A 22,185-nucleotide genomic window follows, 5' to 3' on the forward strand; every position below is an offset into this window, starting at 1 on the left:
CATAAAGACCTTCACGTGTAGTCTTAGTCATATATTACAATTTTCCGCACGTCCTGTCATTTTGAATGACACCATTTTGAGGAGTACTGGGTATAGGAAAACAGAGAAAACTCCGATTTTTACATCCAAGGTCATCTGCCAGACAACTCCATATTTCTGTCCATACTGATTGACCAGTTGCTAGCAAAAGGAATCAGGATGTCAGGCACTCTTGATGCAAGCTGACAAAGGGTATTGTCTATGCTACAATCCAGAAGTGCTTCTGCACCTCCTGCAAACATGTCAAAGCTGCTTTAGACCAGTTTAGCCCAGGTAACAATAACAATGTGGCTGCAATGGCACGGGCTGCAGCTACTGAGCAGTTACCAAGGATACTGGATGGGTTTGTGCAGATTGAGCTGAAACCAGTGTGTTGTGACCAGCATGCTGCACATATCCAAGCTACCTAGATTAAAGCTTGTTCTGATACATCTATGCAGGCTGCAAGCATACATCTAGACTGCGGTGGAGGCATCTTTACATATATTTCAGAGGAGTTATGACTACCTACATCAGCTAAGGATCTGAGTTCTATTTCTGGCTCTGGTTGGAAGAAGGTCTAATGGCTAGAGCTGGGATCCCATATTTTTCATAGAGTCACCCACTTACGGTGTGACCCTGAGTAACTGAGGGGTGGAGAGATGGCGAGTTATCCAAGCGTAAACTATGTACAGTGTTTACCTCCATCTTGGAAAGGCATTGTAAGGACAAAGTACGTGATTTAAAGCCCTCGGAGACGTTCAGGGTGCCTGTACACGAGCACAGAGGCTGCTCTGATGCACTGCAATTACAGCAAGTTGGAGCAGACTCAGTTAACTGAGTCTGCCAGAGCACAGCAATTACTGCACACCACCACCCTCCCACGTCTTGAGCATCAGCATCCCTAGGGGCACGTGAAATAGAGCTCATTGAACGAACTTGAATTCAAGTGCCCCCACCACCACTTTGAAGCACGGGGATGCTGATACATAATACGATGTAGACACTTTAATGAGAGAGGCTCTGAGAGCCTCTCTAATTAAAGCACCCCCCCACCCCCAAGCACATGTAAAAGCGCCCTCAGATACAAGACAACACAAATGCAAATTATCACACAAACTATCCTGTTAAAAAAAATAAAGGCAAGGTTATATGCCCCATACCAATATATGGTTAGAGCTCAACAACTTCCAAAAATTGACAAACGCAGGTACAAACTTTTTTTTTTTTTTAAACTGTTGAATAATACAAACGTGGTAAATCCAGCAGTTTTGAGCAAACAAATTCAATACTGAAAAAAACAACTGTATATGTTTGTTCCAAAAGAGAAAATAAAAAGGACAATTACTACAGCAATTGTTCCCTCCTGGAGCAGAATTCTTTTCTACAGACGTTAAACTCAAATCTGCATATTTTAATGCATTGCCTATGAAAAGATGTCAGGATGAAATGAATTGGGCAAAGATGATTTATAGTGATTGAAAGAAAGGGAAACAGAACAGAAGTGCAAACTACAACAATTTCACTACTAAAAGGAAACTATTGCCTCACCTCAGGAAGATGCAACAAATTTTATCCTATTTATTTCTGAAGCTCCTGGTATTCTCTCAGGAGAGAAGCTTAGGATATACTTAAAAATATTTATTTTAGGAAAGACTTACCAGGACAAGCATTAAAACAAACCCACAGCAAATAAAGGACTTTGTGCATTAAAACCCATAATTAGCATGCATGTTTGTGTGGGCTTTGATACTGGCATTCAATTTTCTTTCTGTTAGCAAGGGATTTAAGTGGGAGATGAAGCTAGGCTGGTGATTTGCTTCTTCATAAAAGCAATCTCTAGTGGCCCTTAGCCAAAAATCTGAATGCAAATCTCAGACTCTTAGAAACTTACTTTAGTAGCCAGTCAATGATCTTCTTCTTGGTTCTGAGCTGTGGCAGAGTATATTTCTCTTCTCCATCCTTAAAATACTTCAGTGTAGGAAACCCTGAGATGTGAAATCTTTCTGCCAGTGCCTTGTTGGCGGTAGCATCTACTGCTGCAAGGACACCTGGACTCTAAAATACAAAGAGACTAACTGTAAGTCATGATGATAGACACAGCTTTTGCCAGGAGACAGTACACATTCAGACACAGTGACTCTCAGCCCTCTATGTGCAAACTAGGCCTATACAGCAAAGCACAGTTGGTCCTATGGACTGGCATAAAGGGATGAATATTTTACCAAGTCATCAAGTTAAAATATTGAAGACCCTCCAGTTCATTAAAGGATGAATCCCAACACTCAGCTCTGGCAGTCTGGCTGGACATTAGCCATATATGTTGGGGAAGGAGACAACATTGGAAGAAATACCGTTCCAGGACAAGCAGGTATGTGACTAACAACACTGGGTCAAACCAAGGGCTTGGAGAGACCATCCAGGGCACTCCACCATGTGTCTCAGCCCTAGGAGGAGGACTAGAGGCTTCTACATCAGCCAGTCCCCTGGCCTGTCTTGACCTGTCCATGCAATGCCATTGATGGACCCCTACAGAGGAAGGGCATCCATTTCATAGCATCACATCTGCAAGGTCCAGATTCCAACCGCTTGGACACATCTGGTTTCAACGACTACCAATGGTCAGGATTTTTCCCTAAGTGTGAAATGTGAGAGATTTAACCACTCTGTAGAGGCACTGTGGCAGAGAGGCAAACGCATCTCACTATGGCACCAAAGCCATGAGTTTAAACCCATTTTGGACTTAGCTGACGGTAGCTCCGAACATGGTAACCCAGCTGTCAATGGGTCATTCATGCAGGGAAGTCAACAGTGGATACTGATTCAATCGGCACTGTTGTAAAAAACAGCAATGACTGTTCTCCCCTTAAACATGCTGACTTTCATGAGGAACAACTGTGTTGAAGTTGGTGTGACATTAGTCTAACATCAACATACACAGAAGGAAGAACAAGCCCGTTAGACTTTTAAATCTACTTCATAAATAAAAGCCCATGTTTGTTTAACATCTGCATTTCACATGAGGCCTGTAATTAATAGGAAAGAAAAACTTTTCCACTTTGTATTTGGGTTTGATCACATTATGTATAAGTAAGGCCCTACAGCGGAATACATCAACACTACGATTTTGTTTTCATTTAAGACAGAATGTTCTTTCTAAGACTTTGGCAGGGCTCACGCATTGCCGATGAGACTGTGCTTTGCAAACGCATCTCGGAGGGCCTAGTGGGAGGATGAGAACAGCTAAAACTGGTGTAGGGGGGAAAGGAAAGTAATTCTTATTACTTCAGTCATTTATTAATCATTATTTGAAAAGTGAGGGGAAGGACAAAAAAATTAGCTTACATCATTGGCTACATGGAGGGACTCTGCAGCCTTCTCGTATTCTGGCTTCATCTTCTTACAGTGCCCACACCCTGCCAGAAAAAAGAAAAAAATTAAACGATCCATCATACAATGGTGTTGTCCATTATGCTCCCTGAGCAGGGCCGCACCGCGATTATGTAAAGACCCATCCAGCCATTACTGAGATCCAGGACCAAGGGTAAACAGCCAATATATTTCAGAACATATTGTACTTCATTTACTTGTACCAATGCTAGTAAGTTTTAGGATCATTTCCATAAAAGTAATGACAGTTTAATACGCAGTGAAAGAACGCAATATGTAGCATCTTGTTCTTTTCCAAAATCCTACAAAGACTATATAGGTAGCATCTTTCAAGACACTGCTTTACAGTACACTCTTTGTCAAGTCACTTAGCCTGACTTAATTCAAATCCAAAATCCTTAGCTACACAAAGAAAACATACATCCAGCTTGGCTTATGCTAACAGCATTCTTTAGTCATTTAAACTTCAATTTGACTGTACTGATATAAGTCCCACTTTATACTGGTGCAGCCTGTTTATAATGGGGATTTGCACCGACATAAAGCATACCAATGCATATGCTTTTACATTGGCAAGGCCTGTAAAATGGAGGTGTTAGTGTGCCACCTGTGCGAAGATCTTCACGACTTATGTCTAAAAAACATCATTTAGGCATAAAATTACATTACGGTAATGAGATAAAATGGCCACCTTATGCACGGATGATAAAACTAACTTTCTAAAGCTGCTTTCTTCCTCTACAAGCTCTCCCAAAGCTTCCAGGCAGACTAAGATCTTCAAAACTGAAGTAGGTAGGTACCCTGCCAGGACATAAGACCTAGGTCTGAGCAGCTACGGTGCAAGTTGTTGATGGGACTCACTTCCCCTCATGCAACTGTCTCCATTCCTCCCAAGACATGCCAACACAGATGAGGTTCCCTCTGGCCTAAAAAAAGGAGAACAGGAGACGCCCAGCCATCAGTTATGGATGAAGAGCTTGAAAGAGTAGGAAGTAACTTCTTTAAATGGCCATCTATACTAAAGGCCCTGTCAGACGCTGCTAAATGAACTGTGCTGTTAACAGGACACATTGCATCTAGCTATTGATTTCTGGAAAAGTCCCGACAGGTACTTTCCTGCTGGACCAAGTCAGTCCTGTTTTCTTCCTCCTGGACTTGTTGTGGGAATATGTAAAGGCCCAGGCTTTGAAAAGCATGAAAGCCAAGGCAGATGTCCACTTCCGCTCCACTACAGCAGTTTCTAAGTTCGGTAATGAGCGGGGTTAGGGTGCTGTCAACAGGGACACAGAGCCTAAGCAGAACAAAAGGTACCACTCAGTCTCACCACAGGGAAGAACGGAGTCAGAGCAGCCATGGACCAAGCTTGGGCTTGGTTTTAAAACCCACAGTTGGATAACCCTGGTTTGACCTCTCTCTAGAGGTGACGAGCCCTGTTTCCACCCGCTCCTCTTGCAGCCCAGCAAGAGGAGGGTCTAGTACGATGCATTATGGTGCAACTTGTACATAACAAGCAGGGATTTATGGTGTACAACTCCAGCTGCTACAGCTGACACCCTCTGGGTGCAATCCTGGCTGCAGCTGGAATGCAGTACAGGCATAACCAAGCTGGTTTTGAACAAATTGACCTTAGGTGCCAGTTGCGATTTACAGGCTGCAGTAAGGAGCTCAGAGCAAGCTGCAAAATCTTCCTGAAAAGAATAACTGAGTTGCAGCAGCTGGACAGCTACCGGTTCCTGAATTAGACAGTTTGATAACTAGCTTGGATGAGTCTACGTTGCACTGCAGACAGAGCCACAACTGAAGTCCACGCTGTAAAAATGCCCCATGGTATCAATTACACAACACTGGCTGCAGTGACTTACATCCTCCGTGTGAAAAAATACAAGTGCATTTTTAAAGCCATAAATATGGACGAACCAGGCGGTTTTGAGAATGCAGGGAAAACTATAAAGGAGAGATTTTGCAGTCGGAGAACGTGAAAGCACAGAACTTGGAGCCTGACATGACAGGTAAGAGGTGAAATCCTATTCAGAGGCTAGAAAAGCCTGAGAAAGAGTTACTGTCTCAGCACTGCTTGTCCTGTTTTTAAGAGTATGCAAAAAGGCAGCAAAATGATTTATTTGCCACCCACAGAAATCTTGCAGTCGCATGGCTTTCTGGAAGGGACTGACAGTTCCCACTGACATCTGCTTGACTTGATTTATTTCCCCTTTTTGGAGCTGAGAACTTTATTTACAGGTGGCAATTCCACAGAATGAATAAAGAGCACTTCGCACCACGGCTGAGCCCACTTGGGAACTGAACTCAGCAGCCTGAAGTACCCCAACCCCTCCCAGGTCACGTACAGAGCAGTACAGTATTCCTTCACCACGGCCTGGAGGCTACATCTGAATTAATCTCAGGTGGCAAAAATCTTAAAAGCCATCACTTAAAAGTCCCTTCCAGCCCCTAATATCTATGAAACTTCCCCAAAACAGACGAGTTACTCTGCCCAGCTTTATGGGGACTTTTCCATTCCCTTTCACTGCTTGGTACTGCTGCCTCCCTTCAGTTGAGATTAAGTTAAGAAGCTGTCAACCCTGCAGATCAAATCTCCTGGGGTCACTTACCCTACTTTTCCCTATTCTTGTCAGAAACATCATGACATTTGTACGGGCAATGAGAAAGCCATTTAAATGAATTCCAACCTCACGGTCTTTTCTTTGACTGCCATATTATGCTGCTCAGCACAGCTTATATCCCCCCGTACCAAGCTCCTCTAGTTTTAGACGTTTCTTAGGTGTAAAACAAATGGGAAAAATAGCAACAATTCTACAAGATGCCCTTAACCCAGATGCCACAATGTGCTGTGTAAGGTCTGCTGGGATTACAGAAGAAAGCCCTTAGGTTTTGCAGCAAACACCTCTGATGTTCATTCTTAGAAGATGCATTTCTGTGTTAAGTGTATATTGACACAGGGATCCATTACGAGCAAAAATACTAAGCAAGAGAATTGACCTCTCCAGTCCCAGAAGAGAAAGGTCAAGAAAAACCCTAAGGATGCTCTGCTGCCTGCCTGCCGTATGGACTGACGTCAGCTCCTTCACTCTAGATGGGACCAGGATCTTGGGAGATACCGGGGAATAAGGACTCCTGGAGTTTTGTTCTCTTACTGCAGGAGGAGGAAACCCTCCCACTGAAATAACAATGAGAATTAATCTTACCCTGCAATGGGAAAACCAGACCTGAAATATAATCCTTCGTACCTCACGGAGGTCATCTATGTAGGTGGCTTTGCCTGGCTATAAAATGGGCATCCTACCTCATTCACTGAGTCTAAATCCTTCAAGATGCACAAAAGGCAGAATGCACATATTAACGTCACAGAGAAAAGAGGGAGAGATCTATACTCTTAAAAATCAAAATCCTGAAGTGTGAAACGTGGTGTAAAACAAGCCCTTGCTAATTGTTTTAAAATAGCTGCATGAATGAAGCGAGAGCACCCATTTCCCATTTTATTTATAATTGATGTTCTTGTTTGGTCCAAGTAACCATGAGAATACATAAATTCTCCCTTTGATGCAGTGGCTGTTAATCAGGAGTCACAAATTTCAATTACATGCCCATGACTGGGGCCATTCAAAGTTTTCTGACTCATTTCAGAGCAGGAAAAGCAAGGGGATCTGGGCATTAGTCACTCGACACAGCAGACTAAAGCCCTGCAAGTCAGGCAGGAGTAACTCAGCATGTACAACTATGTACAGTTGAGAGAATTATCTACTATAAAAACAAAACAAAAAACAGTGGGACGACAGTAGTTTGGGAGGCCAACAGCACACTGAAAAGGAAAGGTTAAAAAAGACCCTGTTATCAGTCAGCAATTGAGTATTTCCGTATGACTGTCTCTCTGGTCCAGTCCAGGTCACCACAATTTTCACAAGGAAACAAAGAAAATGGACAAGGAGCACAGCAGATAAAGGAGGGAGCACTCATCGCAACGAGCATCTGACATGCTGCAGCTTTATCACTAGCTGCAATTGAGGGCCACCTTTATAGGGGCCTAATCACCAATGGTTTCACCTGTGACTGCACGCAGGACGGCCACTCCCCCAAGTGGGACAAAAGCACTTGGGTCTCAGGGGTCTGGTCTGTAGCTGGTAGAAATCCATGCTTCTCTCAAAGTCAATAGAGCCATGCCAGTTTACTCCAGTTGAGGATTTAGTCCCAGGAAGCAAAAGAGCATATTATTTCTGATTCATCACTGCATCATTCCAGTTTTTGTACTAATAGAAATCCAGAGACCAAGAAAGTTACACCCACATGCAGCTGGTGTTGCAGGGTGGTGACTCAGGTCCATAGTCAGTCCCATTAAAATAAGAACATAAGAGCACATAGGAATAAGAAATTCAAGAGCACAAAGCAGCCCACTGATTTCAGCGCATCCCATCCTACACAACTGTTCAGATCGTTACAACTGTTCTTGTTTTCAAAGAAGGAGCAGGTGAAAATAGGGGAGCACAGAATGCTTCAGCCACCACCATTCCTGAATGAAGACTTCAGCCTAAAAATCTCATGCAAGGAAATGATTTGTTCTGCCACCTGACTGGAGCGGACTTGTAATGCAAAATCCAAGTCACATATCAGCTGCAGGTTATCTGGTAGAACAATGTTGCTTTTAAAATAGAAAATTAATTGCAAACACACTATAGAGACAGAAACATTCATATTCTACAACTGCTACAGTTATCAAACGTATCTCCTGAGGCTCCAGTTTAAGAAGTGGACTAAAATGTTTTCCAACAGAAAAGACCGGAGGCACCTGCATTTTAGCCTTCAGCAACTGACTGCAAAGACCTAAGCCACAGAATGGAATCCATTAAGTTTTATAGTACTTTAGTCACCTCCCATGTCATTAACCACTGAAGAAAAACAGGCAATCCTGAACTCAGACCTTCAGAAGGTAGAAACAGATGCACTTCCAAGGAGAGTGCTCTGGCTCTGGTACTGATGGCTTTTCTTGTGCTCCCAAGTATTTGTGCTTGGTATTTTCATCAGCCTTTTTAACCTCTGGGAGCCATTTATAAAGCTGAGCCAACACAAGGGTCCATTCATTTCCTCTGTGTCTGAAGTCCTGGTTGATGGACCCATAATTGGCTCTAAAAACACGTTACAAGAAGTCTCAAAAAAACAAAAATACAGGGATTGATAATGGTTGATAGGGTTTCCCAGTCAACACTTCTATGATGCTCTGCAAGAACCAGGACATAACCAAATTAGACCACGAGAGCAACAAGCTTTGGAACCAGATTTCCAGCTGGAACAGGGAAAATCAACTACTTTTAAGATCTAACTTGATCACAGAATCAGTTAGAAGTGACATCAAGCGCTATTGTCCAGAGATGCAAGATTCATTGGTCCTACACTATCCCAGATGGATCTCTCTCCATCCTCCTTCTGCAAACCTAGGAAGTGAAAGTGATAGCAAGAGACTATACAGGCAGTCCTCAGACTTAGGACACAATTAGTTCCTGAAAACCACGTCTTAAGTCAAAATGTTGCAACTCTGAGCCAATTTTCTCATAAGAAACTATGTTCTAAATGGGGGATTGGTTGCTGAACCAAGGCCCAATACCGTCTTTTCACTAAAAGTGCCCCAGAATTTTGTACTCAATCAATTATAGATGAGTGATATAGCTACATTAATGTATTTATATTGTAAATAGTAATCATATTGATTTGGAAGGACTTCTTTGAGGTGACTTTACTGGACTTTTTGAAGGGCTCTTGGTTGGACTTTTTGACGGGTTCTTGGCTGGAGGCTTCTCAGGAGTCTTGGCTGCAGGTTTTTTCTGGAGTCTCATCTGCTTTCTTAAAGAAAGTGTCCAAGGAAGTTTGAACAGACGTTCTCCAGGGAGATGGGTGACACAGCGAACTTGTTCGCTGGCGTGGCGTCGCATTGGATCAAGTGTTGTAAAGTCAAAACTGACGTCAGAAAGTGAAACGGTGTCAATTTATGAATGTTGTAAGTGCAAAATGTTGTAACTCAAAACGTTGCAAGCTGACTTGCCCATCCCGAAGGACCATTCCAAGTCTTTGCTCCTAAATAGAACAACTTAAGTTACAACATAAGCAATGTATACACATGTCCTGCAGAACTCGCTGCTCTTTATATTCTTGTTAAGCTCATTTAAGAGGCTTAAATAACAGCTGTTGCTTGTCTTTTTTATATATCAATTAAAGTATGAATAACAGAATATACTAATTAGAATACAAATAATGATCTTAATTCATGTCTCAAACCATACACTTGATTACAAGAGGTCCTGTCCTGCACAATTAGTTACACTGATAGTGGCGACAGCAGTGGCATGACATGCCTTGTCCAGAAGGCAGGAAGGAGTGGAGAAAGGACACTGGACCAGAAAGGCCTTTAGCTTCTTACAAAAACTGTAGGTCTTTATCAAAGTGATAAAAAACTCAATATTATAACTTCCCCCCACCTCCCATACATACATATCCTCCTATATAGTACTTCCAAACCCTGTGGCCCAGGCAGATCAGGAGTGGGAAGCAAACCCAAGTCTCTTCCATAGTAATGCAATGCTTTGGCCAAAAGGAAAATCTTCCCCCCCCCCCACAGTATTATATTTTGTTATTATTGATTTGTGACAACATATATGGCACCATTAAGATGACTCAAACACAGACAAATTGTATTGCAGCCAACTGTTTTCAAAAGTTCTGCTGTGATGGATATATTTCTACCCCTAAAAACTTAAAGCTGTGCCTACAGAGGACATGCTGCAAACCAATCATTATCCAGCAACTTGGCTGATGCATAGGCAGTCTGTCTTACTGCAGTCCCTGGAATACAAATGGCTCTGTTTCTCCATGTCACATTTATTGTTTGCTTCTTTCAAGTTATTAAGGCTGTATAAATAAATATCACGCTTTTGGTCACGTCCCCTGGTTTCGACACAATATTGTCTGAGGGCATGAAGTAAAGGCAGAAACGTGACAAGCAAGAGATAAAGGCCATCACCAACTTCCGACGGACTAAGAATCAGGAATTTCTGATTTGCAGAACCCTAGAGACAAATTAAATTGTAAATAAAGATTCTAAAGAATCATTAAATTCCTTCTATTGACAAGCTAGTCGGGCAACATTACATGCATCACACTATTCATTAGATCGTGCCTTCTCCACATTCACCTATCGCTGCTTGCCGCAAATATTTCTATTAACCTAATGGGAAACACACGTTTGAAGCACAACCTGCAGTGCCTTCTGCGAGGAGTTCACATTTAATTTACATTTAATTCTGCAAATAGCCTGAAACAAAAACGTTGGGGCTGCTGCACTAACCTGAACATGGGGCTCTGCAGGGCAATGCAGAGGACACAGATCTGACTTCTATGCCTGACAGCCGGTCAAAAACAATTATTCAATTATTTCATCCTAGGCTATGGACAAATGCAACTCTCAACTGTTTTAAGGGGCGGGGGTGCCGCTGTTCAAGAGCGCATATCTGCCGTTACAGATCAATTGTTGTAACTTTACCCTTTGAACAAAGCAAACTAAAAGTTTCAATGGCTTTACTACACTTGTACAACTATAGTAGCATGGATAGCTGTAATAGTTACAATGCAACAACTTATACCAGGATCATTTGATATCAGCTGTCAGATCCATTTATACTCTTAAATGAGCCTGACCCAGTCTTCAACCTCAACCAGAGAATACACGCTGGGGAGAAACTGGGGTAACGCAGAGTGATAGCAGGAATGTAAAACAGTTAGTCAAGAAAAGAGGACATCTGCAGGACACCGACCTTGCAACGCAACCTGCATATAGTAGTGACCGAGTGCTGACAGCACAAAAGACAGATGGACGCTGCCTTCACACAGGGCCTGCTGCCTCCACATGAATGAAATCCTTTCTGATGGTCTTCTGGGACACTAGAGGCATTGCTGTGACCGACTTCTTAAGGAAGGGGGCCACTGAATGTGGACTATTACTGCAATTTACCTGGTAAGAATCAGAAGCCAGCCCCTTGAAGCAAGTGTTGTGGAGCTCGGATAAAAGGAGTACCAACCCTCCACCGCAACGATTGGATTTGAAGCCACTGAAAACGTTGGATTTAAGGGCTTTCCTTATCCCCCACTTCCACCCATGACCTTGCTCCAAGGGACTTGAACCCATTATGTTCTTTAAGGGAAAGCCCAGGAGAAAGAAGCAGCAAAAAGGAGATCCTTCAGGAGCCTCCCAAATCCGTCTTTCCAACTGGAAAAAGAGTCTTAGCAGGACATGGCAGATGTACAGCAAAAAGTAGGGAAACTGCACAGAAAAGCAACCGAATAATCAATGCCAACAGGTTGCAATCAAACATACCTTACCATGATGTCCTGGTATTTTTCTGATGGACACATGTATAATCCTAGCTTCCCCATCACACAGAAGAATACAAATATATCACCCCTTTTGGGAATATTCTTGAACATGAAGATACTTATTATGCATCAACTAACAGAGTTGTACTAAGGTCTGATGGGAGACCACTTGCAATTTCTTCACATATAAAAAGACAATATACAAGAGCAGCTGCGGATTCCTCCGAGTAATTTAGCCTGCTACGTTTCAGACCTCTGAATGGAAACAGGCTGCAAACTTACATGACAGACCACAGGGGAAGGAGTGAACAGTGCGCAACACCTACAGAGCACTAAGGCTGCACCGTTACGTACTGAAAAGCTGCAAAAGGCCAAAGCAGGTTTGTTTGTTCATTTTCCCTGAACACATGGGTATGTTCCCATATTCATTCCCATTCATTTAGTTGTCACAATGATCCCATATACCCTGATCAGCTTATGCCAGATCTGAGGGCAAAGCAAACCTCCGGCTAAGTTTCGGGATGGCACAGAGCTCACCTCTTGAAGATCAGGGGCCGTGGGTATCTCTGACATTGTTCCCTTCCATCTAAAGCTGCATATTCTAGGACTTCTGTCGCCACCAACATACTATACTTTTTTCAGCAGCAGCACTGACCTCCAAGCCTGAGGCAGCTCAGGCTGAGTTTAGGCAGAGTAGACACCTGCTTATAAAGTCTGCAGCTATTCCCCAACTTCAATATCACTGCCTGTTTGTAGCAGCGTACTGGATTAGATTTCCCCCTGAGTGTTTAAATTACCGACAGCGAGACAGAGCATGTCCTCCAGTAGTACATGCTTTGTACTGGATTCTTCAAGGACTTATGACTTGGCCAGATCAAATCTTTTTAGGCAGCAAGAGCAAGTGGTGCTCTTCATGGAAGGCTGTTTGTACACCGAGCATCCGTTTTCAATTCAATCTGGTTTTGCTGTTTCCAATTAAATACAGCTTCCATGGGTTGTTTTTTTTTTTGTTTGTTTTGGGGTTGTTCTTTTTTAAAGCGAAAACTGTACAGTTCCCCCTTTTCCTCCTACTCAAACTGACTTCAAATATTATGCATGTAGAGACCGTCACTGCAAGAGGCCACGCCTGGAATATTTCAGTACAAAAGGTGATGGTCCAGCAAGTTCTGTGGAACCAAAAATACAGACTCAGAATGGAAACACGTGTGAACCTCTGATTTATGCCGACCCCTGCTGTTCTGGCCTTGACAGCTTAAGTTCTAGACATTAGCAAGAGTGCAGGAGGAGAACAGATGAGCTTAATCACACGCTGGATGTCCTGCTTTTTTTTTTTCTTTACAGGTTTACGTAACAGCTAACTCCGCAAAATCTTGCGGTGGAAAAAGCAGAGAGATTCACAACTACTTTTAGAAAGGAAGCCACAGGGTATGCTAAGCAGTTTATTAAATGTGTTCTGCATGCTGCAGAAGTCAGATAAAACTAAAACGAATTGACAAAACCTCTCCCCCAGAAGTCCAGCATGTGGCCACATTATTTGTATGGCAAGGAGCACAAGGGCTAAAGTCAACTTGGGGGTAAAGCCCAGCAGAGCAACAGACAAAAAGAGGTGCATACCATGACATCCTAATCCTCTGGTTGGGGTAGCTCCATAAAAAAAAAACACCCCAAAAAAACGATGCTGGCTGAAAACACAACTGAAGCCAATTCTGCCCATTGCATTCACAGATGTTATGGGCAAGAAGGTACTATTATTGATCTTCTCTTGCGGGATATAGGTCACAGGCAACACCAAGCAACTCCTTTCAACACTGTCTCATTGAAATACAACTTGTCTTCTTTTGGTTTGAAGATTACACAATGGAGAATCCATCAAGTTCTTAGGATAGCTCCCCAGTTTTTAATTATCCTCATTTAAAAAGCTTTGTCTAATTATGTTCTGAATTTGTCTCCTTCAGCTTTCAGCCGCTGGCTGTTGATGCAGTGGGATTTCTGTATCCACAGCGTCTACTGGCTGAGGCAATACGTGGGTACTCAGTGAAAAACCGAGTCCCACTCCGCTGGCAACGTTCAGAGGTAGGGGAAATAGGGGGAGGTTGACTAGCTGGCAGAGAGAGCTGCAAGTCAACACCTCCCACACCAGCTGGGGGGGAATCTGGCCCTCAGTATGTGTGAAAAATTATTCCTCTCCTATTTAAAATTAGAAAGAAAGACAATAGCATAACCTTAAGGCAAAAGTGTTGACAGAAAATTACAAATAATACCACCGCAAGGCTCCCATCTCATTTCCCTTGTAATTATTCCATATCCAAATGTACTTTGCTTTAAGTCAGACAGTGATTCTCCTCCCCCACCATGGATTGACACCATCCTGCGAGCACACTCATCCAGGAGCTGCGTTCCTCTAGCTCTTGCTAGTAGGCCGAGGAAGACCTAGCTACAGCACAACATTAAGTCACAGAGCTTAGGCCAGGAAACAAAGAATACTCGAGGAAATTGCAAGGGGATTTAGGGACTCAGACTAATTATTTAACTGTCCCCGATTTAACCAGGGGTAAATTTGCCACTGTTGGGGCAGGGTTAAATCACTTGCATATAATGGCATGTCATGTGCTTCCAGCTTCTTTGGATTTGGGCAGCCTTGCTTTTCATGAATGAAAACCTGTTTAAATGGGGCCCAAGATGCCATTTGCATAAAGCAGTCGGCTAGAAGCCTGTAAGCAGGGTGCTGGACCACGAACCCCTGCATCAGGATGCGGTCTTCCTTTGAGTTGTCCTGACCTCAGGTGCTTGAACCTCACATGGAAATGCAGTGTCAAATACCAGCAAATGACCACCCGTCACGCACAAGCAGCACTGCAAGAAAATTGTGCAAGCCGACCGATACGACATTCCAGGTGGGACAGGAAATTCAATCAGAAAAACACAGCTGCTTTAGCGCATAAAGCTCATTTTAATACTTAAATCGGTCGTTAAAAGCAAGGCAGGTGAGGTTATGAATATTAACCGTGGCACTCTCCTAACAGAACTCCATGAGGCCTGCAGCGGCCGACTGGTAGGCAGCCATCAAAGCAGCCTCAGTGCAATCTGCAGAAGAGAGACTGAACGCTCTCCACAAGCCAGCCCACTATAGTTAATGCCACCAGGGCTGTCTGTGTCAGCACCCAACCCAAGAACAATCTTGCATCTCACCCCTCGAGGGGGTCCATCCCGTTCAGGGCTGCGGGCCTGCATTACATCTATTTCAGCTGTGCACATTTTGAAGACCCACATGAAATGGCAGCCTCCAGAGCAGTCAATCCAGCCCTAAGTTCATCGGGGGGGGGAATATAGCTAAAAGACTCCTGCTAGACAAAAAGGCTCAGCTGCCATTAGAGGTGCTCTATCAAAAGCCCTGCTGACAAGTAATTAAATAATCTGCTGGAGCATCATGCATCCCTCTTCAGCTATCAACCTCCTGCTGACCCAAGAGTGGTATTAGCTGCCTCTGAGGGAGCTGCATTTAGTCCACTTTGGCTGGGGTAGTTGGACAGTAAGCTTTTTTAAAAGAGAGAGGAAAGGTAATAGAAAGTAACAGCAGAACTGAGATAGCAAATCCCAAAGGAAACTAATGTTCTTTCCACTCACCACCTGCTGCACATTTGTAGTGAGTATTTTTCTGATTAAAGTAGCCTTTGTAAATGTCTTTTGTAATAGACAAACTAATTACTCCACACTGGAGACCAGCAGGAACTAAAGCATCGTGAAAAACAAGTTTCTCCAAGTTAACACAAAATCTGAACAGTGCATATTTGTCCCCCACACAGCTCCCCCCCCAGCATCCTTCCTACCTGTGCACAGTTGTAGAAAATTGCTAAGAAGAGAAGCTGACCTGTCCCTCCTGTTGCAGGCAACACAGTGCCCTTCTACATCAAGTTTCAGCTTTAAGGAATGACAGCTGTAAAGGTCCCGACAGAGTTTTCCAACAGAAAGAGCAACACAACCTGAACAACTGCATCTCACAACTGGCAAAAGCAGAAAGTCCTCCCTGCAAGCCCAGGCAGACTGAAAAAGGTGCATGTAACCCGGCATGATAGCTGTGATGGTCGTTATAGGAACGATTCAGTCTACTAGTCTCAGGTGGCATTTCATAAGTGGAGGGTTTCATCCTGCACAAAGCAGTAGGCATACGTGCCTTCTTCAGCAATCCGTTGCAGCCAAGCATGACTGTTTGTTTTATCTGTGGCCCTGAAAATGGCCAACAAGGCCGTCGTTGGCATACCAGCCCTGATCTGCATCATTTCGGTCAAAGGGTTCTTTGCCATTCTATCTTATGTATGGATATGCGCCCAATTACTGCAGCACCTAAGAAGTAGGGAAGTGTTGCTATTCCCATTTTACAGATGGGAGATTGAGGCAGAGGGTTAATTACTCCATCAAGATCACACACAGACACTGTGCCAGAAAATGGAATTAAACCAACATCCCCAAAGACTGAAGTTAGCACCCTCACCCGTGGATCACGCTGCCCCCCTTGAACGCGACTGGGAGTAATGAGCATCTCAATGGATAAACTGCTGACTTCCTATCTCTTACACAATTGATAAAAGTTATGGACAGGAGAGACAATGGAGTCTGTTTTACTGCCTTGATTCTTTTCATTACCAAGCCCATCAAGTTTTACTGCATAACTTGGTTGTTAGAATTTTTAATAGTTTTCTCACCCTTATTTACATGATATATCACTATAAACTCACATTGATTTTTTTTTATGACAATCTTCCCCACATTTCTCAAGAGCTGAAAAAAAAGAAAAAAGAATACAAGAAAGAAAAATCAATGGCAGGTTCTTCATTTTCTCAGTTAATTAAATTACTGCTTTTTCAGGGACTCCTGTGCCAACAAACGTGAGTAACAGCTGTACTGAGAACGGGTTCTGAAATTAGGTTGACATCAACAAAACCACAGTCTGTGTATTATGTTCCTTTTGTTGAATATTAGAATTAAAATAAAGGAATTCAAACTGATAAATATATACCCTTTTCAATATGTATCCATGCGATGGTTATATTTGATAAAAGGCCAATATTTGCCTCACTGAAAATCACTGGCAAAATCCACGCTGGCTTCAGTGGAAGAAAGTTCAAGACACAAGAGTGCCACTGGAGCTATGCACAAAAGATCTGTTGAGTATCTACTTTGCACTTTGTGTTTAAACCCCCCTGACAGCAAGTCTCTCTCACCCCCTCCACCCCTTTGAGAGATGACATGCTCAATTCTTTGCCAGAGGCAAATTTTATTTTACACTCTATTAAAAAATGCCAAAGGGACATTACATTTATGCAGTTACGGACTCAAGAGTCAGAAAACAAACTCACCTAAACTCATTCCCACCTATTTACCAAGACTCTTGTAGCGACACCCTCGCTCACAGGTACCCGGGTATCTTTGCATGCATGCATGCCTCAAGATTCAGTTTTTATGCAACTTTCTCACTTCTTGCCTTATAATGGGTGCATTTTGCAGCTTTGATGCTCTGTAACAAAGAGTATTATGGATGGAAGTCCCTTCCTGCTGCTCTTCCCCCCCTAATAAAGACAGAATCTACTCTCTTTCCAAGGATTATGAGTTCTGCACGGTTTTCCCCTCATAGCATTCAAATGGTAAAAAAAGCAGGAGGTGCATATTGGAAAGGGAGATGCTGCGAACGAGACCTCCCTCATTCAAGGCTTTATGCATTTCTCAGTGGAGCAAGTGAGAGCCTTTCCATCGACTTCAACGAAGGCTTGATCAAACCCAATGAATTTTTCTAGCCTGCAACACCCACACGCACACTCAGTCCCTCGTCTAATAGGAAAATGTAACTGAGTGTGAATGAGGTTACACACGCTTACAAGATGCGTGTAGAATAAGGCAAGGCTCTTGTGAACCCTGGACTTATTCAATACAATTTTTCAGCAATTATTTTACTCAGTGGCTAACTTCTTGCCATTTCCCTCAGACTATTGTGCGACTGCTAAATAGTATTGTAAGTGTTAAGATGCATTGCTCATGTGTGAACTCCAATTTTCAAAGATTTATAAAAGACCTCATTTCTTCAGGAAACAGCAAAGGTACATTATAACAGAGGGCTATTTTTCTGCCAAATCCCGGCTTTTCAGTCCCTTACTGCAGGCTGTGGGTTTTTTTGTTAAGTAATTGAGAATGGGAACCTTTTCCTGCCTTCTTCTGACACTTAACAAGCTTATCTACCCCCAGTGCACATACTCCCTTGCAAGCAGAGAAAGATCCTGAAAAAAAGCCACACAAAACATCAGCATCAGAGAGTAAAGTTTCCGAGTGCTATGAATGCAATGAAAACCAAGGGACCAAGAACTATTGCTCTTCCTATACGGCCAGGTGTACATCTATGCAAGTGACCCCCGCACTGACCAAACTATCTGAGATGCACTTGGTTCAAGCCTTGTATCAGGTACCACTCCTGAGGGACAGAGGGGGATCTGACTTCCAGCCCTTCAGCACTAAAAAACATGACCCCCTCGTATGTGAAATAAACGATTTTATGCCCCCTAACCAGCAGTCACAGACGACCAATTTCAGCGACTAAAAAAGAGATGCAGAAAACTTTCCTACTACAAGACAAATATATAGTTCCAAGTGCACTCTCTGCCACTTTAGTGCTTTTTACCTTATTAAGGCTGGTAACACATCTATAAAAAACCACATAGGAAGCGCAAGTGGTCTCTGCAAAACTTTTTTTTTTTTTTTATACTTTTATGCACAGATGCATCGCTCATGTAGAATCAGTGAAGCATCTTGCCACGTGCTCCCTGCCTAGTGCCATCATTACAATAAAAGGTCACAAAACTGTTTGGTCCTTCTTCATTGCACCAACCTGCACTAGTCTGTGTCAACAATGCAGGTCCCCAGCGTCGCCTGCTTGTGCTGAATCACGAATCATCATGAAAGCATTGACTGGGACGGGTTTGTGTGCAATAGGCCAGCCCACACTGCATTGCTGATGAGCTTCCACCTGTTTTTGTTTTTGAAGATCCCATCGTCAATTCAATCTCCGGCCTTTTCAATCTTTGGGCTTGTCGGCCGAGACTGCCAGAGGTACCAATTAGTGCTAACAGCAGCGGCTGGTGGTTTTGTAAGAAATCTCCAGTGTGCACCTCACTGGGGACTGGTAAGGAGATTTATTATTTATTTAGCATTCTAAAATCCAGGGGGTTTTTTGGTTTTGTTTTTTAAAGAAAGTAAGTCAGCAGGGTTGTTTTTCCTGCATTTTTTTTATATATAAAATAAAAATTGGAAACTTTTGGTCTAGATTCTCCACACCCAGCGGGAAGAACGGCAAGTAAGGGAGATGTTACAGGTCATCTTTAATGTGTGGACGCTCCTGTTTCAAAGTTCCTTTCAAAATGGTTTAAAGGGCATTAAAGCTGTGCTAAGTTCCCTCTAAGTGTCTTACAGATACACCGTAGGCAAGGGCTATCTTTGAGCCTTTCTCCCTAGCTCGAGCTAGGGTATTACATCTGCTCCATGGAGATCAAGTGACCTATCTGCAGTCATCCAGCATCCCAGGACGCATGGCTCCCAGGCCCTCTCTCCCTGAAAACAATTCCATTTCCCAAGCTCTCCTGCCCAAGGGGTAGTACTGGCCCCAAGCAAACACCCCCAACTCAGTCCCATGCTATGAAACCGTTTTAACTTTAATACTGCCTACCATTCCCCCAGCTCTTTCCCCAAAGCTGTGCTCCAGGCTATCAATTCTGGGGGCACAGGATGAGCGCTCCACCCATGCTGCTTACTGGTGAGGGAGGAAGATAGCGGCTGCAGGGCAGAGACAAGGCAGTAGAGGTATTCTGCAGTCCCTGAGCTCTCTGTAACCACAAGTGATATATGCATTTAAAATCAGCCCAGTGAAGATACTAGGAACAGAAACTGGATTTCACAGGCATTTAACTTAAGACACGAGGCAGTGGCTGGTTAATGCCACTCCCATCGACTTCATCATTGCTAACATGGCATGAAAGGGAGGATGCCAGGCGGCCTGGCCTGGGCTATTGAGCAACCAGAGTTCAACAACTTTCACTCCCTAGTAAAAGGGACCAGCTGCTAATTCTGTACTTGGTGAATATACCAGTGGAGGAAAGAGCTCCAAGAAGGCACCAGGAGGGTCACTTGTACATGATGTTAAGGGAATGGTTACATTTTAAAATGTTAGCAATGTCATGTGGGTTAACAAAATGTAATGAAAAGTAACTCCCATGCATGAGAAGCAGGCACTTTTAAAATCCATTCCTGAATTGATTTTAATTTCAGTCCAAGACTTTAAATGCCCTTTAGCAGCATTTGAATTGACTTTTTTTTTTTTTTTTTCCTTCAGTGACTCGGGAAGACTTGGAGATCATGCTCTGGAGGGCAATATGGGGAAATATTTGTAAGTGGAAAAGGAAATTTTGTGGAGCTCTGGCCCTTTGAGAAACATGATGGGAGGAATCCCTGGCTCCATTAGTGTGGTGATAATTTCTTTTCTTCTTATTGAGGATGTTCATTTAAAAGTTACATTCTGAGTAGCAAATAATTTGGGGGACAAAGGGCAAATTATTAGAAAGTGCTCGGGAGGCTCAGAGCCTACAACCTAATTGGCTATAAAGACACTTGGGCAATCACAAATGTTTTGTTAGCAGTTTAGATCAGCACAGCTTGATTTCCAGGACGTGGCTCCTATTGCAGGCACCAGAAGGAGCTGGCTGGGTTCTTCAGTACAGAAGTAAACGTGATTTAGCACCGGGATTCAGCAGCCATCACATAGGGCTGTCTTTTCTGGCCATGTGTGTCAAACCGCACTATTGCCTCTCTGGAAGTGATGCTACACTGGTCAGACAAACAGCTCTGGCTGAAGCTATTTGATCCCATGGGAATGTCCATGCTGACCAGCTGCAAACATGACAACGTCCACTTAAACCAGACCATGTCCAGGCCTGCCTGGTCTAGTATTACCAAGTACAGACATTCAAACCTCAAACAAAAAACAATGAAAATAAATAACAACTAAAAATAAATTAGTTTAAATATACATGGAGGTTTTACTCTGTTGGGATAACAATAGGTATAGCTATTTTAATTCAATACATCACAATCGTATGAACTGCTATTTACTGGGTCAGACCATAGGTCCATCAAGCCCCGTATCCAGTCTTGCACAGTGGCAGGAAGTAGATGCTGAGGAGGACAGTGAACAAGGCATGTCCAACATTTTCCGCTCACTGAATGCTGGAAGCTGCAGTGGGATTGGAGCAGAGGTGTAGGAAAGTCTGATTAAGAGGCTGCAGCCCTACCTACCATAAATCGATACCTACTGATAGGCCCAGGAGCAGATCCAGGGGGTGCACTGGCACACTTGCACCCCAGCTTTGATTCCTGCTCCACCCAAAGTTTAAAACCAAGTGGCTGTGGCAGAAGCATTTCTAGTTGGACAGGGCTGAGGGAGTTGACAGTGAGCCAGGAAATCAGTTATCTCCTTGATCCCTTCTACATTCTCCATCCTATAGGTGTTAACCACCCTCTGTCCTTTTTAATTGCCTTCATGTTCCACCAATCAAGCTATCTTTTGTTCTGCAATTCTACTGTTTGCTGCTCCTGATAATGAAGCTCCTATTTCACAGGCCTGCAGATTGTTTTTTAATTCATTCCAATGAAGCTATTTTAATTTTGGCTTCAATCTTAAACTGCATAATACAGCCCTAGGCCCCTACCATATTAGTAGAGCTTCTAGTTCCTTTCTAAGTGGAGAAAAATGTGCATTTTATATGCGACTATGCACGTCACCATCCGCAACCCACTTTTCCAAATTCAAGATCTGCCCATAGATAGGCCTTTCCTCCAAGAACTGGTCCAGCCCCTTTTGAACCGAGTTAAGTTACTGGCCTCCACAACTTCTTGGAGGCTTATAAAGGGGAAGAACCTCAATTTTGATTTTGTTTACAATTCCCTTCTTGATCATTCCTATGATTATTTGCTTTCTTGACTGCTGCTGAACACTGCACTGATGTTTTTAGCAAATTATCCACAATGGACCCCAGATCTCTTTCCTGTCTTTCTTAAAATTGTGCACTGTAAACGTTTTGGGGTGGGGATGGCTGCCGTGTTCTGCACTGGTATGGTATCTATCACACTGGGGTCCAGATCTGTGACAGGGTTTGTTCACAGATCCCATACAACTAATGACTTAATTTGTGGTATGCATAGAGTCCTTATCACCAGGGATCCGGGTCTTCTGTTTGCCAGAGAAGAACACACATTTTCTCCTTTAAAAGGAGAAAACTGGGAAGTGGCAGGTTTCCCCTTGCAGGCAGTCAGCCTCCCAGCCTGCAAGGTGCTGCTTGGGGCTGGGGGGAGTGGGAGGAAGGCAATTGGAGGCAC

The 22,185-nt window shown here is 43.3% G+C and overlaps 1 protein-coding gene across 3 annotated transcripts in view; it reads right to left on the reverse strand.

Annotated features, from left to right (window-relative positions):
- Positions 1–22,185, reverse strand: part of PDIA5 (protein disulfide isomerase family A member 5) — a 159,462-nt gene that overhangs the window by 52,403 nt on the left and 84,874 nt on the right. For all 3 annotated transcript variants that reach the window (XM_019522578.1, XM_019522579.1, XM_019522581.1), the window contains exons 12-13: positions 3,364–3,434; positions 1,913–2,076 (exon numbers count right to left, since the gene is read on the reverse strand). In XM_019522578.1, the coding sequence (XP_019378123.1) occupies positions 1,913–2,076; positions 3,364–3,434 (235 nt within the window). The remainder of the gene's footprint in view (positions 1–1,912; positions 2,077–3,363; positions 3,435–22,185) is intronic.

This window comes from Gavialis gangeticus, unplaced genomic scaffold (genome assembly GCF_001723915.1).
Source record: "Gavialis gangeticus isolate Ggan-Ray unplaced genomic scaffold, GavGan_comp1, whole genome shotgun sequence".
Taxonomy (NCBI): Eukaryota; Metazoa; Chordata; order Crocodylia; family Gavialidae; genus Gavialis; species Gavialis gangeticus.